Source organism: Bacidia gigantensis (assembly GCF_019456465.1).
Source record: "Bacidia gigantensis strain McMullin 20006 chromosome Unknown contig_245, whole genome shotgun sequence".
In the NCBI taxonomy this organism is placed as follows: Eukaryota; Fungi; Ascomycota; class Lecanoromycetes; order Lecanorales; family Ramalinaceae; genus Bacidia; species Bacidia gigantensis.
Genome location: NW_025408601.1, coordinates 1,056,064 through 1,074,751, shown reverse-complemented (window position 1 = coordinate 1,074,751; position 18,688 = coordinate 1,056,064). Strand labels below are relative to the sequence as shown.

Sequence of the window (18,688 nt, the reverse complement as noted above, 5' to 3'; positions counted from 1 at the left end):
TGTACGGATACTATGGATGAGGGAGGATGTATTTCAGCCATAGACCCTTGAACATCACCGAGCGTGCCTTGACTGATAGATTAGAAAGTAGAGCGTCAAGCTAGCACTAGCGATCAAAAAGAATAGAATCATAATCTGGCCTTCTCATTTTTGCTACTCTGCTGTCTCCTCCTCGCCCACCATGACTTCAATACCTCTTGGCTACCGAACACCAGTGCAGCCAGCGGGTTGCCCCAGAACCATATCCTCCACCACGGCCCACCGCCTTCCTTCTTCACTTCTCCTATCACTCTATCTACCTCCCGCCTCAACTCCTCCATGCCTCGATCATTGAGAATCACTTTCCCCCTCCTTTCACCCTTCTCTTGCGTCGCCGCGACCTTCTCCCCAACAGCCATCTGACTGCCCACCCTCCCTTCTGCCTCCTCAGCACTCAGACCCTTGTCCCTTTCTCTCAACCGCCTCATCTGCACTATTGGATCACTGACCGCGACCATAATCACCACTCCGCAAAAGATGTCAAGCCCGGACTCGAACAACAGCGGGATATCAAGCACCACCGCCCAATGACCTGTGAGGTAATAGTATAGGACGTGCCTCAGCATTGCCAGTCGCACAAGCGGGTGTATGATCCCATTCAAGGTCTTCCGATCTCTCATGCGTGAAGGTGAGGAGCCAAATACTCGACGGCCCAAAGCGGCGCGATTGATGGGCTGTCCTGTTCGCCTGCCTCTCGTCTCCTCCGTCTTCGCACCATCATCCAGCCCTGCCTTCTGTGTCGAAGGTGATGAGGTGGGCAGCAGTAGATCTGGCGTCGATTCCCCGAATGCAGCGATGACGCGCTTGTAGCCGTAAGTGCCTGGCTCGACGACTTGACGGGCGAGAACGTCGGCGTCGATGATGGGGAGGTTGTAGGGTTCGGAGCGGAGGAGAGACGAGACTGTGGATTTCCCGGTCGCTATTGAGCCGGTGAGACCAATGAGGAGCATGTTGCTGTAGGATACCCTCAGCTTGCAGCTCGCGCGGGACCGCTTCTTTTTACAGCATAGCAAGACACCCAGCCAAGGTGACCGAGCACTTTAGCGGCGCCTTTGGCGGCTCCCTACCTATCCCCTCCACTTCTAGCTTCCATTCTATCCACCTTGCGGAGTAGCTTATTCAATAATGCCCTCTTAAAAGGCAGATGCTACATAGACACCCCTTTATGCTACTTAGACACCCCTAAAATGCTACATCGACACCCATCCCTAGAGCATTTTTTCCGGGGCAAAGCTCTAGGGGGAACCCCTTAAGCTAAGTTTTTAGTGTCGCAATATTTTTATATATAAAAATGATTCTTTGTATTTAATGATTTGAGATAATATAATAGCTTGCTAAAATTATTAAATATTTTTATATATTCTACGCAGCTTTTTATCTTTTCTCTTCAATTCTAATGCGTTAAATAATTAATCCTCTATATTTGCATATATGTTAAAGAAAAATATAAAATCATAGTCTTAGCTCTAGGTGCAAGCCCCCAAAATACCTCCCCGAGAGTACGCCTAGAAAGGGGTGTCGATGTAGCATTTTAGGGGTGTCTAAGTAGCATAAAGTGGCTATAAGTGGAGTAGAGCGCCGCCTTTAGCGTTTGCTCCTTCACTATCGGAATTAATCTTGAATTTTAAGCTCGACTAATATAAGAATGCTTGATGTAATCTCATATCGATAATCGTATGTATTCAATGGCTTAATATATCGAGTCTCATCATCAAAATATCTGAGAATATAATTCTCCTCGAACGTCTATCTAAGATCAACCTAAAATGTAAGAAGTCCAATAAGCTACAAGACGACAACTCTACTAAAGACCTCATATTCTGAGATGTTTGATAGCTCATCTGCATATCCCTCAGGCCGATTCTTTTTCGCTCCGGAATTCTCTAACGCTACAATGAATTCACTCATCCCCTCTTTCGCCGCTATGATATTGTCACGAGGGCACTCATCGACTATATTACTGTACTCCACCTCTCCCGTTTCCTCCTTCTTGAAATGCATCTCGATTCGTGTAGAGCCTGGTAGCGCAAGCTTGGTGTACAGAAAGCCCTCGCCTGCATCATCAGTACCACCTCGTCACAAGTAGCAGTGCAAGGACGGACCTTTTTCTTTTGAAAGCATACCCTCCAGTGTACAGACAGTCCGACACGCGATGTCAAGCGCGGAAAAGCCTTCATCCAAGAGGGCGTTTACATTAGCACCTGCACTGATCAGAAGCTGACCCTGCATGAAGCAATGCGGGTTCGCGGCGCATATGTGTAGTGGCGTCTTGCCTTTTTCCGCTTTCGCGTCCAGAAGCCCTGCGTTCTGGAAGTCGGGTAACTGAAGTAGCGTTTCCAAGGCATCGGGCTCGTATTCGGTGACAGCGACGTGCAAGATCGTGTCTCTGGTTCTGGGTCTAGCAAGTTTGGTTCCACCATGTTGGAGAAAAAGCGAGGTGAGGCTCATGTTTTTCACGATAGTCGCCACACCGATGGGAGTGATTTTTTTCCAATCATATTTTCCGTACCCCATGGTGAAATTATCTGCAATGGTGCTAGCACCTCGGTCGAGAAGGAGTCGGCATGCCTCGACAGAACCATAGAGCGCTGTAAGGTGCAAAGGTGTTTCCCCTAACGAACCCTCGTCATCAAGGTTCAAGCCATGATCAAGCGCCTTCTGGAGTATTCTGACGTTGTTGTCCCTGGCCGCATAATGTGTGAGGAGCTTGCCGCCTTTTAATGACCTATGATGCAAGTCTGCGCCTGCTTCTATGAGATTTTCAAAGATATCATTGTCTCGATATGATAATCGGTTCTCGGTCAGCAAATTCAGTGGCGTACGGTTGTCGTTTCCATAGCTTGTCTCGAGGTTCACATTACAGCCATTGAGAATGAGGATGTCCACCACATCTGCATCCTGGTTTTGGGTTGCAATCATCAAAGGAGTAAATTCACCCTCCTCTTCAGGTATGTCTAGCAATGCGAGAGCCCTGCTACTAACTGTATGGATGCATCTCTGTTTGACTGCCCTTGAATCAACACCATAGAGTCCGCAGATGGACCAACTTTCGTGACTGAGGACTGAGCTAACGTCGGCCAAACATCTCATGTTGACGTCAAAGTCGTCTAAAGCGCCCTTTAGGGCGATCAGTTCAGCACTATCGAACCGATGCAGGCTTATCGCATATTCTAGGGGGTGCCTATTTCTTTAATTGTTCCAGTCTCATTGATCCAGTCCGGTCTCACCTTAAGGATTGCGTCCACGCTTGCCATGCTGTTGTGATATATTGCAAAATGAAGAGGCGTTGCTCGAGGAAATTTTCCCGGAAAATCAATCGTCGGATGATTCCAAGCCAAAGTTGGAGCCGGCCCAATGCATGCTCCTGTCTGTTGGAGCAATTCCATGGCAAAGCTGATTTTGTCATCTTCAAACGCAATAAGCCAATGCAGTGGAGATTCTCGCTCGACGTCATCCTCATTTACATATGTCGTGGCTCCAGCTTCAACGAGCGTCTAGTGTACGAGTCAATGAGATTCCGATATTTGAAACGACTGAACGTACCTTTAAGACAGCGAGATGACCACCCTTGCAGCACAGTGTAAGCAGGCTCTCGCCATGTCGTGTCGTCTGATTGGCGTCCATATCGTGGCGATCTAGCAGCAGATGAAGCAGCAGTGCATCTCCATATATGACAGCGGACTGAAGCAGCACGGACAGCGGCTCCACACCAGGACTCCAACCGGTCTGCGACATGCAGGTCCTAAATTCAGCAGACCCTATATAAGGAGGTGCTTCGTGGCAGTAGAAATATTGATTATAGCCACCGCGTGCATGGAATTGATCTCGCGCAAGCTTGTACTCATTAGAGTCGGTTCTTTGAAGGCTTACGGCTGCATAGAAAGATCCCCATATCGCTGCGTCATACAGGTTGTCTAGTTGCCTTTCCTTATCCGTGAGAATAGGTTTGCGATGTGCCACATGCCAATTCTCGAAAAGGCACTGCGCCGGGAGATAGCCACGGTCTGCTGCCTGCCGAATGCATTGAAGGGCTAAGTCGACACACTGCGGCGCACCAAAACCTATTGCATGAAAAATGGCAAGCTGAAAAAGCGCCCGGCCAGAAGTTCCGCTTTGGTAGGATTCGCTTCTTGCTTCGACTTGTGCTAAAACTGACTTTTGTACATCTTTTGGTGTCCATATCTCATCTGAAACCTCGTATTCTAGATATTCGCTGTCCCCGAATGTGGATTGAAGGGCAGCGGCAATTTCGCTCTCGTTGCGGCCAGTGGAGATATTCTGACCGTCACTATTACGTGCCATATGATCAACAAAACTGTCTAAAATAATAAAAAAAAATCTTACTTCTTAGTAATAGACGCATCCACTATGCTGGGTGGCCGTAACACTGTAAGGATAAATGCAAGATCTGAGCAACGTGCCTCTGGGTCATAAGGGAGTAGTTTCTGAACGGCATCTGAGACCATTGACCGTGTCTTGGACGTCATGTCAATTTCCACAATACTCTTCAAGGCCTCTGTCAGTACAGTACTATCCTGTGTGGTAAGACGACTGTCTAGCCTGTTTGTGAAAATCTGGAGAAAAAGTAGCCCGAGGGAGTAGTTATCACAAGCAATAAGTCCTTCGCTATCGAGCTTATGCGTCACAGTTTGATGGGCGACTTCTGGCGCATTCGTAAGGCGAGTCCCATAGTACCTCAAATTTGTCGCGTTCGATGTTGGTATTATTGATCCAAAATCGGTCAGTTTCGCCACGAACAGGCCTGTCCAATCCAAATTACCAAAAATCAAGATGTTGTCAGCCTTCAAATCCCCATGGGCAATTCCTGCCTGATGTAAAGCCAGGAGACCTGCGGTTACATCAGCGCTGAGAGAAAGTCGATTGCTTTCTGAAATGATCTCAGAAGGACATTCGTCAAGTAGATTTGTGAGGCTTCCATGCTCAGCTCGCTCGATGACTAGAGCTGGAAGAAAAGAATTGTCGACATTATCGATCAAGTCGTAATATAGTAGTTGTACAATATTGGGATGTCGGCGGAGCGAATGATGAGTGAGAGCTAGAAGTTCCCGATGAAGGGAAGTGACAATCGCCTATTCTGCTGTTAGCAACATCAATCAAATTTATTTTCAGTGAAATACCCGCCCTATCTCGCTCAGTTCGTATCAGGGCTTCGGTACTTAATCGAACCTTCGCGCGTTTCACCACAGCAGTCACCTGACTATATTTTTTGATCCCTGAGTCATCAAAGATTGTGAATTGGCTGCCGTTGTCATTCAATACTGTTCCACAGTAGATATTTCTAGACTCTAGCTGGCAACGACCAACCCCGCGAGCCTGCAACAACTGTAAAAATCCACCGATTGTGTGGACCTCTGCAGTTGCGGGTATGAAGCTCGCCAGAGAAGTAGCTGTCCTCTCTGACCTGAGCACCATCGTGTTGTGTGGAGTGTAGGTCAAAATTCAGCCTTACACCTGATGTACATTTCATATCATAGGTGGAAATTAAACAAGCTGTTAGCGTTGCAAAGCCTGGTGAAGCTTCCCTGCATCTTCACGTGATCCTAGCGTTGAGACAAAATACCCCACGATTGGTGATCCGAGCATCTGCTGATTTCCAGCATTGTCCAACCCAGGATACTGTGGAAAGAGGCTGTTCAGCTTCGAGAAAGTATCTTGCCAAAGATATGGGAGCAGATGTGGGTTTGGGATCGGTAAGTTTGGCGTTGAGCGTTCTATCTCGCGGTCAAGTTATCATCGAATTCCTTATCGAATGGGTTCGGTCATCCAAACACTATGGCGAGGACGTTCGTGTCATCCGGACAAGGCTCAGTACCCAAAGCGCTCGCTTGAGTGCCTTCTCAGCATTCTTGGAGAAGGAAAGTAAGCCTGGTGTAAGCCATTTCAACGAGCTTTCAGATGTATTCCGGCGGTCGATATGTGGTATGACGGAGGAGCTTGAATTGACTTTCGACTCTTACTATTCTCTCATCAACAAATACAAGATTGAAGATTTGCAGAGAGGGTTCGAAACACAAATGGTGATTGATGAGAGTAGCGGTCCTACTAAGAAAAGGACATCGATAGTGGCCGCCAGCAAGAAAGAGAGCGAAGCTAGGCAAAAGGCCGCATCATTCCGGAACATCTCTACATGGGGATTGTTTCGGAAAAAGAACGTATTTGATTTAATCAACAAAATCGAATCGTGGAACGATCAGCTCCAAAACTTCCTCATATGCGGACTTTGTTTCGGGAAAGGCCCAAGGATAGGAGAGATGCTCAAGGCACCAGGACTGTAAGCGAGAGACGAGATGAAAGGGAACGGATCAGGAACAAGCTAACCATCTGAACTTCGCAGGGGCGAGCTTCGAGTCGACATCGGCATCGAGCTGCGAGGCCTCATTCTGGAGGACCCAAGGACTCTAGATGACTACCTCAAGACTGAATGGATTCTTTCTAGACTTGAAGATGAGACAGACCCTCGAATACAGACTCTGACGACAAGGAGTCCTGATCAGAGCTTACCCACGTCGCGGAAGGTGTTTGTGGAGTATAAAGAGTTCAGAGTTCGGCGGGGCGGCACCGGACCTTCTGAATCAGTGTTGAGAGGAGTGTCCTCATTAGCAAAACTCCTCAGTCAGCCACGAGCCCCCGAGGCAGGCTTTCAGACGTTGAAATGCAACGGCATCATCCGCCAAACAGCTCCAAGACAGCGATTTGCATTCATTTTCGACCTGCATCCAGATCAACTTCAAGGAACTGCAAGAATCATAAGCATTGCACAAGCGATCAGCACAGGCTTTGCCCACCGGCCCACTTTGGGAGAGAGATTCTGCATGGCTAAGAGTCTTGCAGTCTCATTGTTCCAGTTCCATTCCGTGAATTGGCTGCACAAATCAGTTAGGAGCTCCAACGTTCTATTCACCAGCGAGGAGGCGCATGATGGGCCCCCTCGACCTGGCTTCAGCCGGCCTTTCTTAGTAGGGTTTGAGTTTGCAAGGGCCGAAAACGACATGTCTACTACTGATCAGGAGGACTCCGTACTGGTAAACATTTACCGACATCCCGACAAGCAGGGTCCACCTGAAGAGCGATTCCATGCCCTTCACGACATTTACGCACTTGGGACCGTGCTCCTAGAGATAGGAATCTGGCGGCCGCTTATTGGTTTCGACCGCAATTTTGAAAAAATGAAGCCACTTGAAGTGAAGCAATGCCTGGAAGCCCATGCACGGGAGCGTCTGCCCCACTACATGGGCGTAGAGTATACAGAAGCCGTTTTGTCCTGTCTGCAGGGTACGCTTCTGGACGACGAAGCCGAGGATGCTGGAGATGTAGGCAGTGATGCTTGGAGAGAATACATTCAGTCAGGCTTTTGGGTACATGTCATCGAGAAGATCCATAAGGGGACGGGGCTAAAATGAGATATGTTGATCAGTCCAGCCAGGTTACTTTTCATGAATAAACAGTAATCTACAACTGTGAATGTCTTGCTTAAGGATTCCTTCGCCCTACAGTCCATTATCGCTTCTTGATCGTCAATCCAGGAAAACAGTATACGAAACCTAAGTACATGTAATAATCTCGACTGAAGTACCCGGTACCGTCCCTGGTACTGTCAATAGCGACCTTGGTAATACTACCGCTCAATTCAATATGTCTTCCTAGACCTGGCCCATGGCGTCTGATTTTGGGCTTTGCACCTGCAGGTCTGATCTCGATGCCTGCAATTCGTACGTGTATTCAGCGCTTAGGCAGCAGCTCAACCCGCACAGGGCGTAGCTCACCCAGGATCACCAACGATCGTGTGAGGCTCACCCGTGTCGCGCAACCTTAGGGCAGCGGAGGGGGCTTCCGGGTACATTTCCATTGTCTTGGCACAATTCGTGGGACAGGACTAATTTCCACATCCCTCGTACGATTGGATTCGGAGATATCGCTCACGCTGGAGCGCGAGGACTAGGGACAGTGGAGGGGAGGGTTGGCGTTGACGGTCGATGGATTAAGCTGAGAGAACAGTATGCCAATGCGGAGTTGCGGAGTTTGCGGAGCTCCCAGGCTACCTCTAAGGAGGGGTAACTTAACCCATACTGGTGATACATGTTTGGGTATTGAGATACGTGGCAGTCGAATTTAACAATATATTCCTGTATCTTGGTGACAAAATCGCGCTTTTATCGAATCATAGGCTCTCATCATGATGGCTTTTCATCCATAGCATCATGACTCTCCTTCTTCACGATGCCATTCTCGTGCATTGTTTCGTCTAGGTTATCCATCGCTCCTGTCGCCAGGACCTTCACGCTTTGTGGCCCCGAGCTCATCCCTGGAGTAGCAGCTGTCACATTACCATTTTCATCTATGAACTCGAATTTGTAGCGCGATAGCAAATGCGGTATCGCTGACAGTTGAGGGCCGTATCGTTGCGTATTGTCGTAAAGTTCGAATAAGGGTACTGCGAGTAGCTTCATGTTCTTTGGTACACTCAAAACCTCTACCAATTCCCGTATTAGTAGACTGTCTCAACGGGCGCATGAAGTCGAAGGGCTCAGAAAGTTCAGTCCTTGGGATTGGAAGGCTCACTGCTCCTTGGTAACCTCACAAAATATAACTTTTTGCATTCTTTTGGCCTCGTCACATGCGCCGGTAGAAATGGATACATGAAGGTCTCAAAGTTGGGACGCCACCATTGAGCAAGTGTATCTCCAATTTCCCATTCTCCGTCATTCACACCTTCACCGCTGAATTGAGAGCCAATTGGGGCCAAACGTTCATTGAGACGTTGTTTGAAGCCAGGTATTTCCTCGGCATCATGAGGGAGATAATCGCCCGGCCTGTTCATCAACTTCAAGTCAGCCATAATGGCCGATGCCGATGGGTAGCTGCTGCTGCTCACAATTTGAAGAAAGCGTTTGCAATCTGTAACATTAAGATATGGGGGTGATTGTGCTCGTGACACACTAAGATCCCTTCGCAAGTTCTTCGCATGCCATGTTGCTCATAATGTTCTTCCAAGCGCTTCAACCTAGCAAGGACGGAAGGATCCTCTTCTGGCTGTGTTTCTTTCGTGCCGAAGGTATAATTGCTCAGAGGGTAGAGACGGACGGGCTCTGACTGATTACTTGAGAATGATTTAGGGATGGTAGGCCTACGTGATCAGTCGATGCAGGCCGCAAATGATTTCAATGGTAAACATACGGGTACGAGGTTTGTAGCGAAGTGGTCGTGATTGCAGACATGATGCCGCATCAATGAAGATCGAGATTATCACTAGAAGATCAAGGAGACATCACAAGTAGAATGCTTCTCGCTACTGGTTCGACTTCGGAGCCGTACAGCGACGTCGTGCAGAAGCCCATAGTCAGGCTAAGATACCTATTCTCCTATTCTGTAGGTGCCGTTTTAGGTCCAGAGGCTTGCGGGAGCGACCGTACAGGGCCCGAGTCAGCCTTAAGACTTTAAGGTTGCGAGGCCTTAGAAGCCCATTTAGCGCTGCCTTGCGGGCATTCGAGTCCGAATATCTTACTCCACGCCACTCCGCCGGGCGATTGATCTGACGACCATGTAGGAGGCCGTTCCGATCGATGCTTAACAATTATACGTTCGGCTACGGGCCTGCCGAGCCAAAGGGTATTCACCATGATTATCGGGTCTTGACCGCTTCATTTTCACATGTCCCTTATCACCAGGAAGAGCTCAGCATAGTGGATCACCAGAGAGACCGCTTTTCTCGATCCTTCACAACCCTTCGCAAATCATTGACCGCCGCGCGTCGCGGGCCCTTTGATGACAGCCCCAAGGTGTTAATATGAGTCATGAAGTCCTGATGTTTGAAATCGGACAGCGCTTGCCTTTCATTACGAAGAGGCTGATGACAACTCTTGCATTCGAGAGATCCATGTGTTTGACCTTCTGTCGATCTTTGGCTTGTGCCACGAGATGCGATGCATACTTGCCTCTTGCGCACTGCATAGGGTACGAGAACGTGAGACAGCGCTAGATCTAGGCCTCTGCAGGCATCACCAGATCCTGTGAGGTAGAGCCATTATCGTCTTACTCATGCAGCTTCGATGCCTTCTCGAGATCACTACTTTCATTGGCTATGTAAACATTGAGCTGTTCCACGTTGCTTATGGCTCATCATCTCAGCCTCCTCCGGCCAGCGATGGCCAAAAGTCCTTCGTTGTCCGAATTGACTTAGAGTCCCTCAGATATACCCTTTTTCTTGACTTGCGAGTGTTGAGGATACTCCTGTGACAGATAGACAAATTTGCCCCAGCTTTCTCTCTCTGGCCAATTTATGCAACTACGGGAATCCATACGAAAACGATGATGCTCGTACCGAGGAATCAGGTTAATGTCTTTCGTGGACCATTACCAGCAGACACAGCGAGAACGTCGATCTTAATTTCTATGTTGACGATTTCCATGTACATGTCCGCCTTAATCGATATCAAGGCACTCGCCATATTCAAGAGATACAACACGCTTTATTTCTGGTCGCTGTTGGTTACATCCTGGGGTATCATTTTCCACTCTATAGCGGTCATGTTGAAGTGGTTCGTGGCGAGCTGTCCATGGGAACTCCATTATTCCTTTTCCGGCTTCGGATGGTGGTAAGTAATATTTCGGAGTATGGATTTCCTACTACGGGTTATAATCTCGAAAGTCAAAGGTGGCCTCTGGAGCCATGTCTCGCGGCTCCTTTACACAGTCTACAGAACCAGGGCTAACTCCGATTCTGTGAAGGGGTATGGTGACGGGTCAGAGTCTGGTCCTCTACTCCCGTCTACACCTTGTTGTACGCGACAGACGAATTCTTCGCGCGGTCCTCGTTATGATAATAGTCGATTTCTGCCTTTTTCAGGTCCCTACAACTCTTCTGAAATTTTTCAGTACACGCTCACATCCTGGCGTGTGGTTGACGGTCTTTCACGTCTACGAACGAATACAATTAGTTGTATTCATAGTTCAGGAGCTCATCATTTCGATCATATACATCCGTGCTGCCGTGATTTGGCTCTCCCCAAGTGATCCGCAGGGCACGCGACATACAAAACACTTTCTCATATGGCTCAACATTTTGTGTATCGCTCTCGATTTTGCCATTGTTGCTGAAGTTTCTGCCAACGAGTGGGTATACGAAGAAGCCTCGCAGTCCCTAGCATACGCGATTAAGCTGACGCTTGAATTTGCCGTTCTCAACAAAGTCATGGAGGTCTACCGCAACGGTCCCGGTGGCTGTGCAACTTGTCATCGTAAACTCGGTTCAAGGAGCCTCGCGAGTATTCCTAGCAGTCCACAGTACCATCCAAAAGCGAGGCAGGGCAGCGAATCAAGAGGGAGAAACTTCTTGAAGGCTTCTTGGCCAAAGAGCAAACCTAAATCGCCCGAGAACTCGGAACCCTTTGATGAAGAGGGAATGATATTGAGTCCCCTGGCGATTGATGTTGTCACAAAGATCGATGCTGTGTCAACGCACGCAGTGAAAAGACATGATGAGCATCCTGCGGCTAAGGGTACTGCTGGAGCTTCTGGCGTCACTACAGACATTGTGGCTAGGAACAGCGATGACAACGTTCGACATGACTCATTCTAGTCTGGTATAGGTGTTGGTCTATATAGGCAGCGAATGAGGACTAAGAATCAGAGTTTTTAGATCAACGATGATGCAAATTTCTCGAGTTGAATTTCTTGAAGCACTAGCAAAGGCAAGGAAGGCTGAGATTGGCTACGCGAGGGGCAATACTGAATCATCCCTGACCCTCATTCTTCACATACCCAAACCCTAGTAACAATGGCCATGAAGCTGCTTTTTCTTCCTGAAGGTGGCTACTTCTTTGATTCTGGGAAAAAAGCTTATTGGTGATTCCCTTCCCTTTTCGATGGTATGATTGAATCAGCTCATGACAACCACAGGACGCCCGATCTCGATTCTTTTCTCGCCGACCTTTTGGCCTGTACGTCTCCAGTAGTTGAGCAAATATTCGATATTGCCTTTGCGAACAAAGCCGCTTTTATCTCTTTCAAAACTTCGGAACAGAAATTGTCCATAAGTATGTCGAATTCTTCTCGTCCAGCTCATCGCTTAGGCCGTAACGTCTGCAATGGGGCTTTCTAGGTCACAACCTCACCCAGAGTTCACCTATTCTTGCAAGTTGGCTTGATACCAAAGCCCATGCTAGAACACAAATCCGTGTCTCCGTAGGTACAAATCCTAGGACCTTTTTCGCCGTCTCCGATCAAGGTTTCCGCTGGGCAGGCGTTGACGACGAATTTCATGGCATCTTGCAGGAGTGGCTTACCGGAGCTGGGACTGAGGGCGGATGGAAGTCTGGCTATGAACCTGATGGAGCTTTGTTTGGTGTCAACGGAGGGTATCTAATTACCTGTAAAGAAGGCAGGCATCTCGCGTGGAATAAGAAACTCGCGGAGCCACATGGTTATCCAGGGCTCACCGCACGACTGACCAAAAGATTTACCGTCACGGCGAGGGATGAGCAATGGGTACGTTTCGCTCCATCTCTACATCTCAATGAGTCCGACCATCCTTCCCGTCCGTTTTCATTTCATATACTCGTCCCTAGCACGACGAAGGTGACGGCGTCGTCTGATCAATGTTGCAAATACAGTATAAATACATCACGCTCAACCCACATGTTCCAGATGAATGGGTTGTCATATGGGCTGATGGCTCGATATCATACAACTTATCCAAGTCTTTCCAAAAGCTCTTTGGGCCAGTGATGGAATACTTGAGTTCTCAACCTGGATTCTTTGACATTTCACCCATGAAGCCTTCTACCTCCTTCTCGACGTTGCCCATCATGAAACGCCCAGCTTCATATTCTCCAAGTCTGCAACCAGGACCATCAAGACCACAGCATTCAAATCCTTTGCCACCTGCTCATACAGTGGCAATGAGACTAGATGCGAGCCCGCAGCCGGTTCCTTACCATTATCAATCACATGAACGTCGATCCTTCTTCAGACCCAGGCCGCAAGCCAACGTCCTCCCCGCTCGACCACCCTATAGACCGGCACAAAGCTCTCCATGGCCTATACAACAACCCTCTACCATGGGATTCCCTCCACAGACATCGCCTTTTGGACAAGCAACAGACACGACAAGTGACCAGTTGCACCAAGTCTTGGAATTCTGGAAGGGCTGGCAGGATCAGATGTCCCAAACGAACCAATCGATAATGAATTCTGCAGGAGGCTCGGGTAATGCATTTTCGTATCCTACTTTCGATCCTACCGGTGGAAGCTTCAGCGGGGGAGACCCTACCGGAGGCTTACTCACAACAGGAGGAGGCTTTGTGATGCCGGTTGATCCGTCAAGTATGCTGATGATGGGCGGCATGCCGACAGCTGGCTTTGATCCGACAGGAATGTCGTACGGTTGCACAGTCATGTAATAGTCATTAGTGTCAATTTAAAAGCGAGTAGCAGGATTCGATTCAATGTCAGAAGTTGGAAGTTCGCTGGAGTCTGATCACTGCCGATATTACGTTGTCTCCTAACGACAGTCGTACCCTACCCACCATGACGCCCAGCTCGCTAAATCGACACCATTACAGACTTGAACGCTCATGGCAGGTTCGCAAGAGAGAAAGTGTCACAACACTGTCGACTGCGGTTCTCCATGTCCCGTTTCAAGATCATGCTGATGTGTTGGTTCATCACCAGTGAGCTCATGTTCCGTCGCAGGTGTAATTTTGGTCTCATTCGTCGTCCACGTAGCAGCACCACTGGTGGCCTCGCTGCCATTGATACCAGAGACTCCGGTTGAAGAATTTGGTTTATGTGACATAGCTGGAGCCGGAGGCACCGGCTCCACTGGCGGTGGTTGTTGCGCCATTGTATATTTCTTTTGTCGCTCGCGATAGAGAAGGAAGCCAATTAAGCCGAGAACCAGCGCACCACCAAGACCAGCACCGACGCCTACTCCAGCTTTCGCACCGGCGGAAAGTCCACCTCCAGAATTGGACTCGGGCTGAGGGTTGACGAAAGTTGGAGCTGGCTGGCCCACGGAGGACGTTGTAGTTGGAGCAAATCCACCAGTGGGGACAGGCCCAGTGGTTGCAGCAGCATCTGCATGTTGGGCCGCTGTTGTCGTAGCGACATTTCCTGAGCCTCTGCTGAACGTGACGCCGACCGCTGCGCATTGCTGCTCTCCCCATTCCGAGAACTGAGCAATACCAGCCTGATCGCAAACGCCTTGGACGCAGGAAAGATAGTTCGTCGACGCGGGCGGCCTGCAGAAGCATGCTGTGTCATAGGACATGCAGCCAGATGAAGTCAGGGCCTGATAGTAACAGGGAGTCTGCTCGAGAAGTGAGTCGAGGATCTATAAGAGAAGACTGGTGGGGGTGCGAGAGCAATTACAGCGCAGGTGGGGAATATTGCAACGGCAGAGGCATGTCGGAAAGTAGCCACAGCGCACAGAAGAAGGAACAATCGGGGTGTCATTTCTTAGAGCAGGAGAGATGTACAGGCAGCGCAATAGTCAACACCGTGATCGGTATTCCCAGTGCTCTTGATCAAGCGTGAGACTTTCCAGTCGTCTAGTCTTCAAGAAAGATTCAAGAAAGAAGGCAGTGCTTGCGAGAGTAACAGCACGATTCATGGATGTGAAAGAAGAACGATAGTGGAAGGTAAAGAGACCCCCTGACCAGGAGGCCATCTTCCAGATGAGAAGCTCTCGCCGTGGTCTGGACTCTAGACCTCTCTTCAAGTTCCAAAAATCCGATGTCTGCGCGTTCACAGTCACTACTGGTGCCCTCAGGGTCAAAGCACATCTCAAGTAGGTATCTCTTAGCCCACTTGAGGAAAAGCTTCGCTTCCGAAAGGGGCGACGGTGTGATAGAACTGGTGGAACTGGTGGAACTGGTGGAATTGGTGGAACTAGGGACCCTGCAGCAGGGCTTAGGGTCTCGTCAATCTTCCTGGCGCTGACTGGCTGACAGCTCGCATTACTATTAGTGCTGTCACAATTTCACATGATTCGATCAAGCTCTTGTCCTCGAGAAATTCCTCATCTCCGCAACACTACCACCCACTCAATGGTTGTTCTTTGCTGCGAGAAGGGTGAGTTTCAACGAAATATGGCGGCTTGTCTTCTTGGGCCACGCTGCTTCAACTTCATGCAATTACACTGTATCTCGCCTTTATGGCGCCTGTCTAAATCGCTATTCCACTCTCTAGTGCAAGCTACCCATAGCTTGCTCTCGGAACATAAAGGTATCACAAGGCCAAACAAAACTCCGGCGTAACAATCGCTTGCTGGGGATGGGATACCGTGCGTGACGTGAGGGTTATCGACTATTGTACTTGGCTTACAATCTCGCTTGCTTTGCTTAAGCTCTCCACCATCTGCTGGCATTCCTTCCGTCGTCGGATCGTATGTTCGCTCTCTCTCAGTAATTCATCTATCTCATTGGTCCGGTACATATTTTCGAGGAGTTCTCGTTGCATTTCTTCCCTCGTATGCCTACGCTTGTCAGATCTATGACCACCGTCATGGAGGGCATTCAGGAACTTTAGGTCACTTACTGCACGAGGTTAAGCATGATAGCCTTTGGTACCATGTCGATCATGGTGCGCTTCGTGATGTTGTAGTATGAGTTGATCAGGAGCTCTAGCGCGATTGTGAGCATGACTAGAGTCTATCAACATCATTGATCCCTTACTGATGACTTCCACTTCGTTGGCTTCCTTATCTGAGAGCGTCCCTGAAGCCTTCAGCTGTGGTGGCGGGGAATCCATGGCTGCCATCTTCTTCTTGTTCTTGCTCGAGAAGAAACTACCAAAGAATCCAGACCCGCCGTCCGCCGTCAAATCTAGCGATGGACTCGAGGCCCGGGGTGGAACAGCTGGTGGAAGGGGTCGCCCCGTTTTGGGGTCGACTTGGGTGGGCTTCGCGGCGCTAGAGCGGTCGTTGACGATTGCCATAGCCTGAAAGAATCATTAGTCCGGACGAGTGAAATGTGAGGGGCTCGGAATGAAATGTGACACTCGGGACGATTCGAGGTTTGGAAAATGATCATTTAATTTAAAATCACTCACCCTCTGGCCATTCAAAAAGTCAGGGTGACCAGTGTTGACGTAGCAAGATTCCATTGCCACTAAGTCCCTGACGAGCTTGTTCGTGGGATCGATTGCCTTTTTGAAGAAACTGATGACCACAGAATGAAATTTCTCCTTCAATGACGGATACCTGCGGTAGATGGGCCTCTGGAGAAGTTGACCGAGGATGCGTACTAATTCGTCATATACTAGGGAAACGCATTTCAAACTAGGGTCCTCGATACGCTTGATCTGCTGCTTGACGATAAGTTCGAAGGCGGTAGTTCCAACGAACAGAGCTGGAGACGAGCCTGAAGAGTTGTATAGAATTGTTCGAATGTCAATGTCCTTTACCTGGTCGAAAGGATCCACTGCCTTAACCCCGTTGGAATAAAGCTCGTGAAACACGAAGCTGATTCTTGCTCCTCCAGACAGCTCTGTGCTTGACAATTCTTGATTGTTACCGTCCAAGACTGTTCGATATTCGTTGCAAAACTCTGTAATGATCTGGAGTACTATGTTCGCGCTATTTCCGAGCATTGAGTCGCCAAGCTGATTCAATTCAGCAGAGTATTTCGCTAATGATGTTGCTATGCGCTGTTTTATATCTGGGAGCGTGTTCTTAATATGCATCATGAGGATCTACGATTGTCAATAATGAAGCCGTGACTTGTAGCCAATGCACCTACTAGATTGAGCTTTCTAGCGAGATAAGGGGTTCCGCAGTAAGAGCTCTTGTTTTTGTAGGCTTTATGAGTTTCAAAGAAGTTTCGCTCATTCTCCAGAGCGTGTGAAATGGCCTTCTGGTTCTCGATGTCTCTCTGCCCCCTGTTGACCACGGGTACGTAACCGAGCCTCAAGGGAATGATCCGACCGGCAAGAATATCTACAACATCAGTTCCCTCGTCCATCAAGTCCACCTTAGTCAGGACGCCAATTGTTCGTTGCCCTTCAGGATCTACTTCACGAGCCAGCTTCAGCCCATCTGAATTAGCCAGATCTGTGTTCGCAGCAGTCACCGCTAGTATAATAGCATTGGGCTTTTGTATCTGCTTGAGGACCATCTCTCGAATCTGTCTTTCGATATCTCTTGGCTGATCTCCAACCGGTACTTTCGTCAGACCGGGCAGATCGACGAGGGTCAGCGTGAGGACATTGGGAGAATATATTCGAAGGTTGATGGGAGCTGGTGAGATTCCTTGGTTCCGACCCGTTTTTGAGTCTGTTTCTCTGACGATCTCTTGCCGTATCTTGTTGAAGTCGTGAAATTTCTGGCCAGGTATGTGCAAGAACTCCCCCATTCGTCAACGTTGGATTCTTTGTCTGTCGATTTGATATCTCCATTGACTCCGTTGGGCTGCGGTAAAGCAGGCGGTGGCCGATTGATGAGCTGAAGTATAAGTGGCCGCCGAGTGACGATACCCGTGCCTCTTGGTAGGCTACAATTTCATTAATCTTCGATCTTCTGCTTTGAATTTTGGTCTGGGAACTCACAAATCTCTCCCGACTATATTCTCAAGTACCGAACTCTTTCCACTCGATTGCGAACCCACCACGGCTATCTGAGGGAGGTCTATAGGGTTTTGGACCTAAGCAGGCAGCACGATCAGCTTCGTGGATGTTCAGAGCCTGCAGGCATGTCTTTAAAAGCGCAAACGTACGCCAACCGTAGTGAAGACATCTTGTAGTTTGTTGACAAGAGTAATGAGTTGCGGATCATTGACGTTAATCCTGTGCACCGTTCAGTAATGTTCCAGTCCGACTTCTGAGCTTGCGTACGAATAGCCACTTTGCGTGGCCATCTTGGATAGATTCTCAAGGAGTATGGCGGTAGAGACGGTCAGTTGGGGACAGTTTGTGATCCGTGAAGAGAGATAGAGTATATATGATCATGTGGAGGAGTGTGAAGGAAATCTGAGGCGGTCGTCATATCTATCAACAGTGATTAGACCCCTGTTTTCCCTTAATTCCGCACGAGGCACTAGTCCACAAACAGCCAGATCTCACGATATCATCAATACTGCGAAGTTTCGAGTCTCTGTGATTGAGGGCGGACGAGTGTCCCATTGTTTTCTAGAGAGAATGCGGAACTATTCCTAGGTTTCTGCCCCAATCCGTGCTTTCGATTCAATTTTCAGGTAATTGCAGCCCCCTCCCCTTCATTTCGTGCCAGAGAACCTGTACAATTCCAAGAATACTGCCTTTAAGTGGATCTGAAAAGTCATCCCCTGGGGGACCTACAGCACCCACGATACTCTCACTACCTTTACGTTCCGGACTAACAAGAACGTATGTCTGACCAGCTCGCTCGTAAAACGAAGCAAGCTTTGCACCAAGATAAGCAGGAAAACCGTGGCCAGTGGGCATCTCGCCCATTCGTCCTCAAATCTCCCACAGAGCTTCTGCCGATCGAGATGTTGAGTCTGACAACATAGCAGCATTCTTGCCCTGATCGCGCCAGTATTCTGCAAAGGTACTACCGGTGTAGATTGATGCCTCTCGAGCGGCGACGGGCATGTTTGAAGTGTTAGCAATTAGCGATGCGCGTCTCATGATATGCTTTTTCGGGCCGTCAATGTCG

General features: G+C 48.8%; 7 protein-coding genes across 7 annotated transcripts; 3 read left to right on the top strand and 4 right to left on the bottom strand.

Annotated features, from left to right (window-relative positions):
• Positions 1 to 128: 128 nt before the first annotated feature.
• KY384_005375 (uncharacterized protein) lies at positions 129 to 989 on the bottom strand (the record flags this gene model as incomplete). Its single annotated transcript, XM_044813876.1, has 1 exon — positions 129 to 989. The coding sequence occupies one exon, from the start codon at positions 987 to 989 to the stop codon at positions 129 to 131; it is 861 nt and encodes a 286-aa protein (XP_044669177.1).
• Positions 990 to 1,824: 835 nt separating this feature from the next.
• KY384_005374 (uncharacterized protein) lies at positions 1,825 to 5,472 on the bottom strand (the record flags this gene model as incomplete). Its single annotated transcript, XM_044813875.1, has 6 exons — positions 1,825 to 2,093; positions 2,142 to 3,156; positions 3,267 to 3,533; positions 3,583 to 4,354; positions 4,384 to 5,095; positions 5,178 to 5,472. 6 exons carry the CDS (start codon positions 5,470 to 5,472, stop codon positions 1,825 to 1,827), a joined length of 3,330 nt encoding a protein of 1,109 aa, XP_044669176.1.
• Positions 5,473 to 5,723: 251 nt separating this feature from the next.
• KY384_005373 (uncharacterized protein) lies at positions 5,724 to 7,460 on the top strand (the record flags this gene model as incomplete). Its single annotated transcript, XM_044813874.1, has 2 exons — positions 5,724 to 6,331; positions 6,395 to 7,460. 2 exons carry the CDS (start codon positions 5,724 to 5,726, stop codon positions 7,458 to 7,460), a joined length of 1,674 nt encoding a protein of 557 aa, XP_044669175.1.
• Positions 7,461 to 8,231: 771 nt separating this feature from the next.
• Positions 8,232 to 8,964, bottom strand: KY384_005372 (uncharacterized protein; the record flags this gene model as incomplete). Its single annotated transcript, XM_044813873.1, has 3 exons — positions 8,232 to 8,530; positions 8,620 to 8,870; positions 8,933 to 8,964. 3 exons carry the CDS (start codon positions 8,962 to 8,964, stop codon positions 8,232 to 8,234), a joined length of 582 nt encoding a protein of 193 aa, XP_044669174.1.
• Positions 8,965 to 10,470: 1,506 nt separating this feature from the next.
• KY384_005371 (uncharacterized protein) lies at positions 10,471 to 11,635 on the top strand (the record flags this gene model as incomplete). Its single annotated transcript, XM_044813872.1, has 2 exons — positions 10,471 to 10,652; positions 10,933 to 11,635. The coding sequence occupies 2 exons, from the start codon at positions 10,471 to 10,473 to the stop codon at positions 11,633 to 11,635; spliced, it is 885 nt and encodes a 294-aa protein (XP_044669173.1).
• Positions 11,636 to 11,833: 198 nt separating this feature from the next.
• On the top strand, positions 11,834 to 13,457 carry KY384_005370 (uncharacterized protein; the record flags this gene model as incomplete). The annotated part of the gene is made up of 4 exons (XM_044813871.1): positions 11,834 to 11,901; positions 11,956 to 12,092; positions 12,158 to 12,543; positions 12,669 to 13,457. The coding sequence occupies 4 exons, from the start codon at positions 11,834 to 11,836 to the stop codon at positions 13,455 to 13,457; spliced, it is 1,380 nt and encodes a 459-aa protein (XP_044669172.1).
• Positions 13,458 to 13,657: 200 nt separating this feature from the next.
• Positions 13,658 to 18,624, bottom strand: VPS1 (vacuolar protein sorting-associated protein 1; the record flags this gene model as incomplete). The annotated part of the gene is made up of 10 exons (XM_044813870.1): positions 13,658 to 14,230; positions 15,382 to 15,532; positions 15,595 to 15,679; positions 15,732 to 15,996; positions 16,108 to 16,749; positions 16,797 to 17,347; positions 17,401 to 17,546; positions 17,602 to 17,696; positions 17,769 to 17,838; positions 18,503 to 18,624. 10 exons carry the CDS (start codon positions 18,622 to 18,624, stop codon positions 13,658 to 13,660), a joined length of 2,700 nt encoding a protein of 899 aa, XP_044669171.1.
• Positions 18,625 to 18,688: the final 64 nt, after the last annotated feature.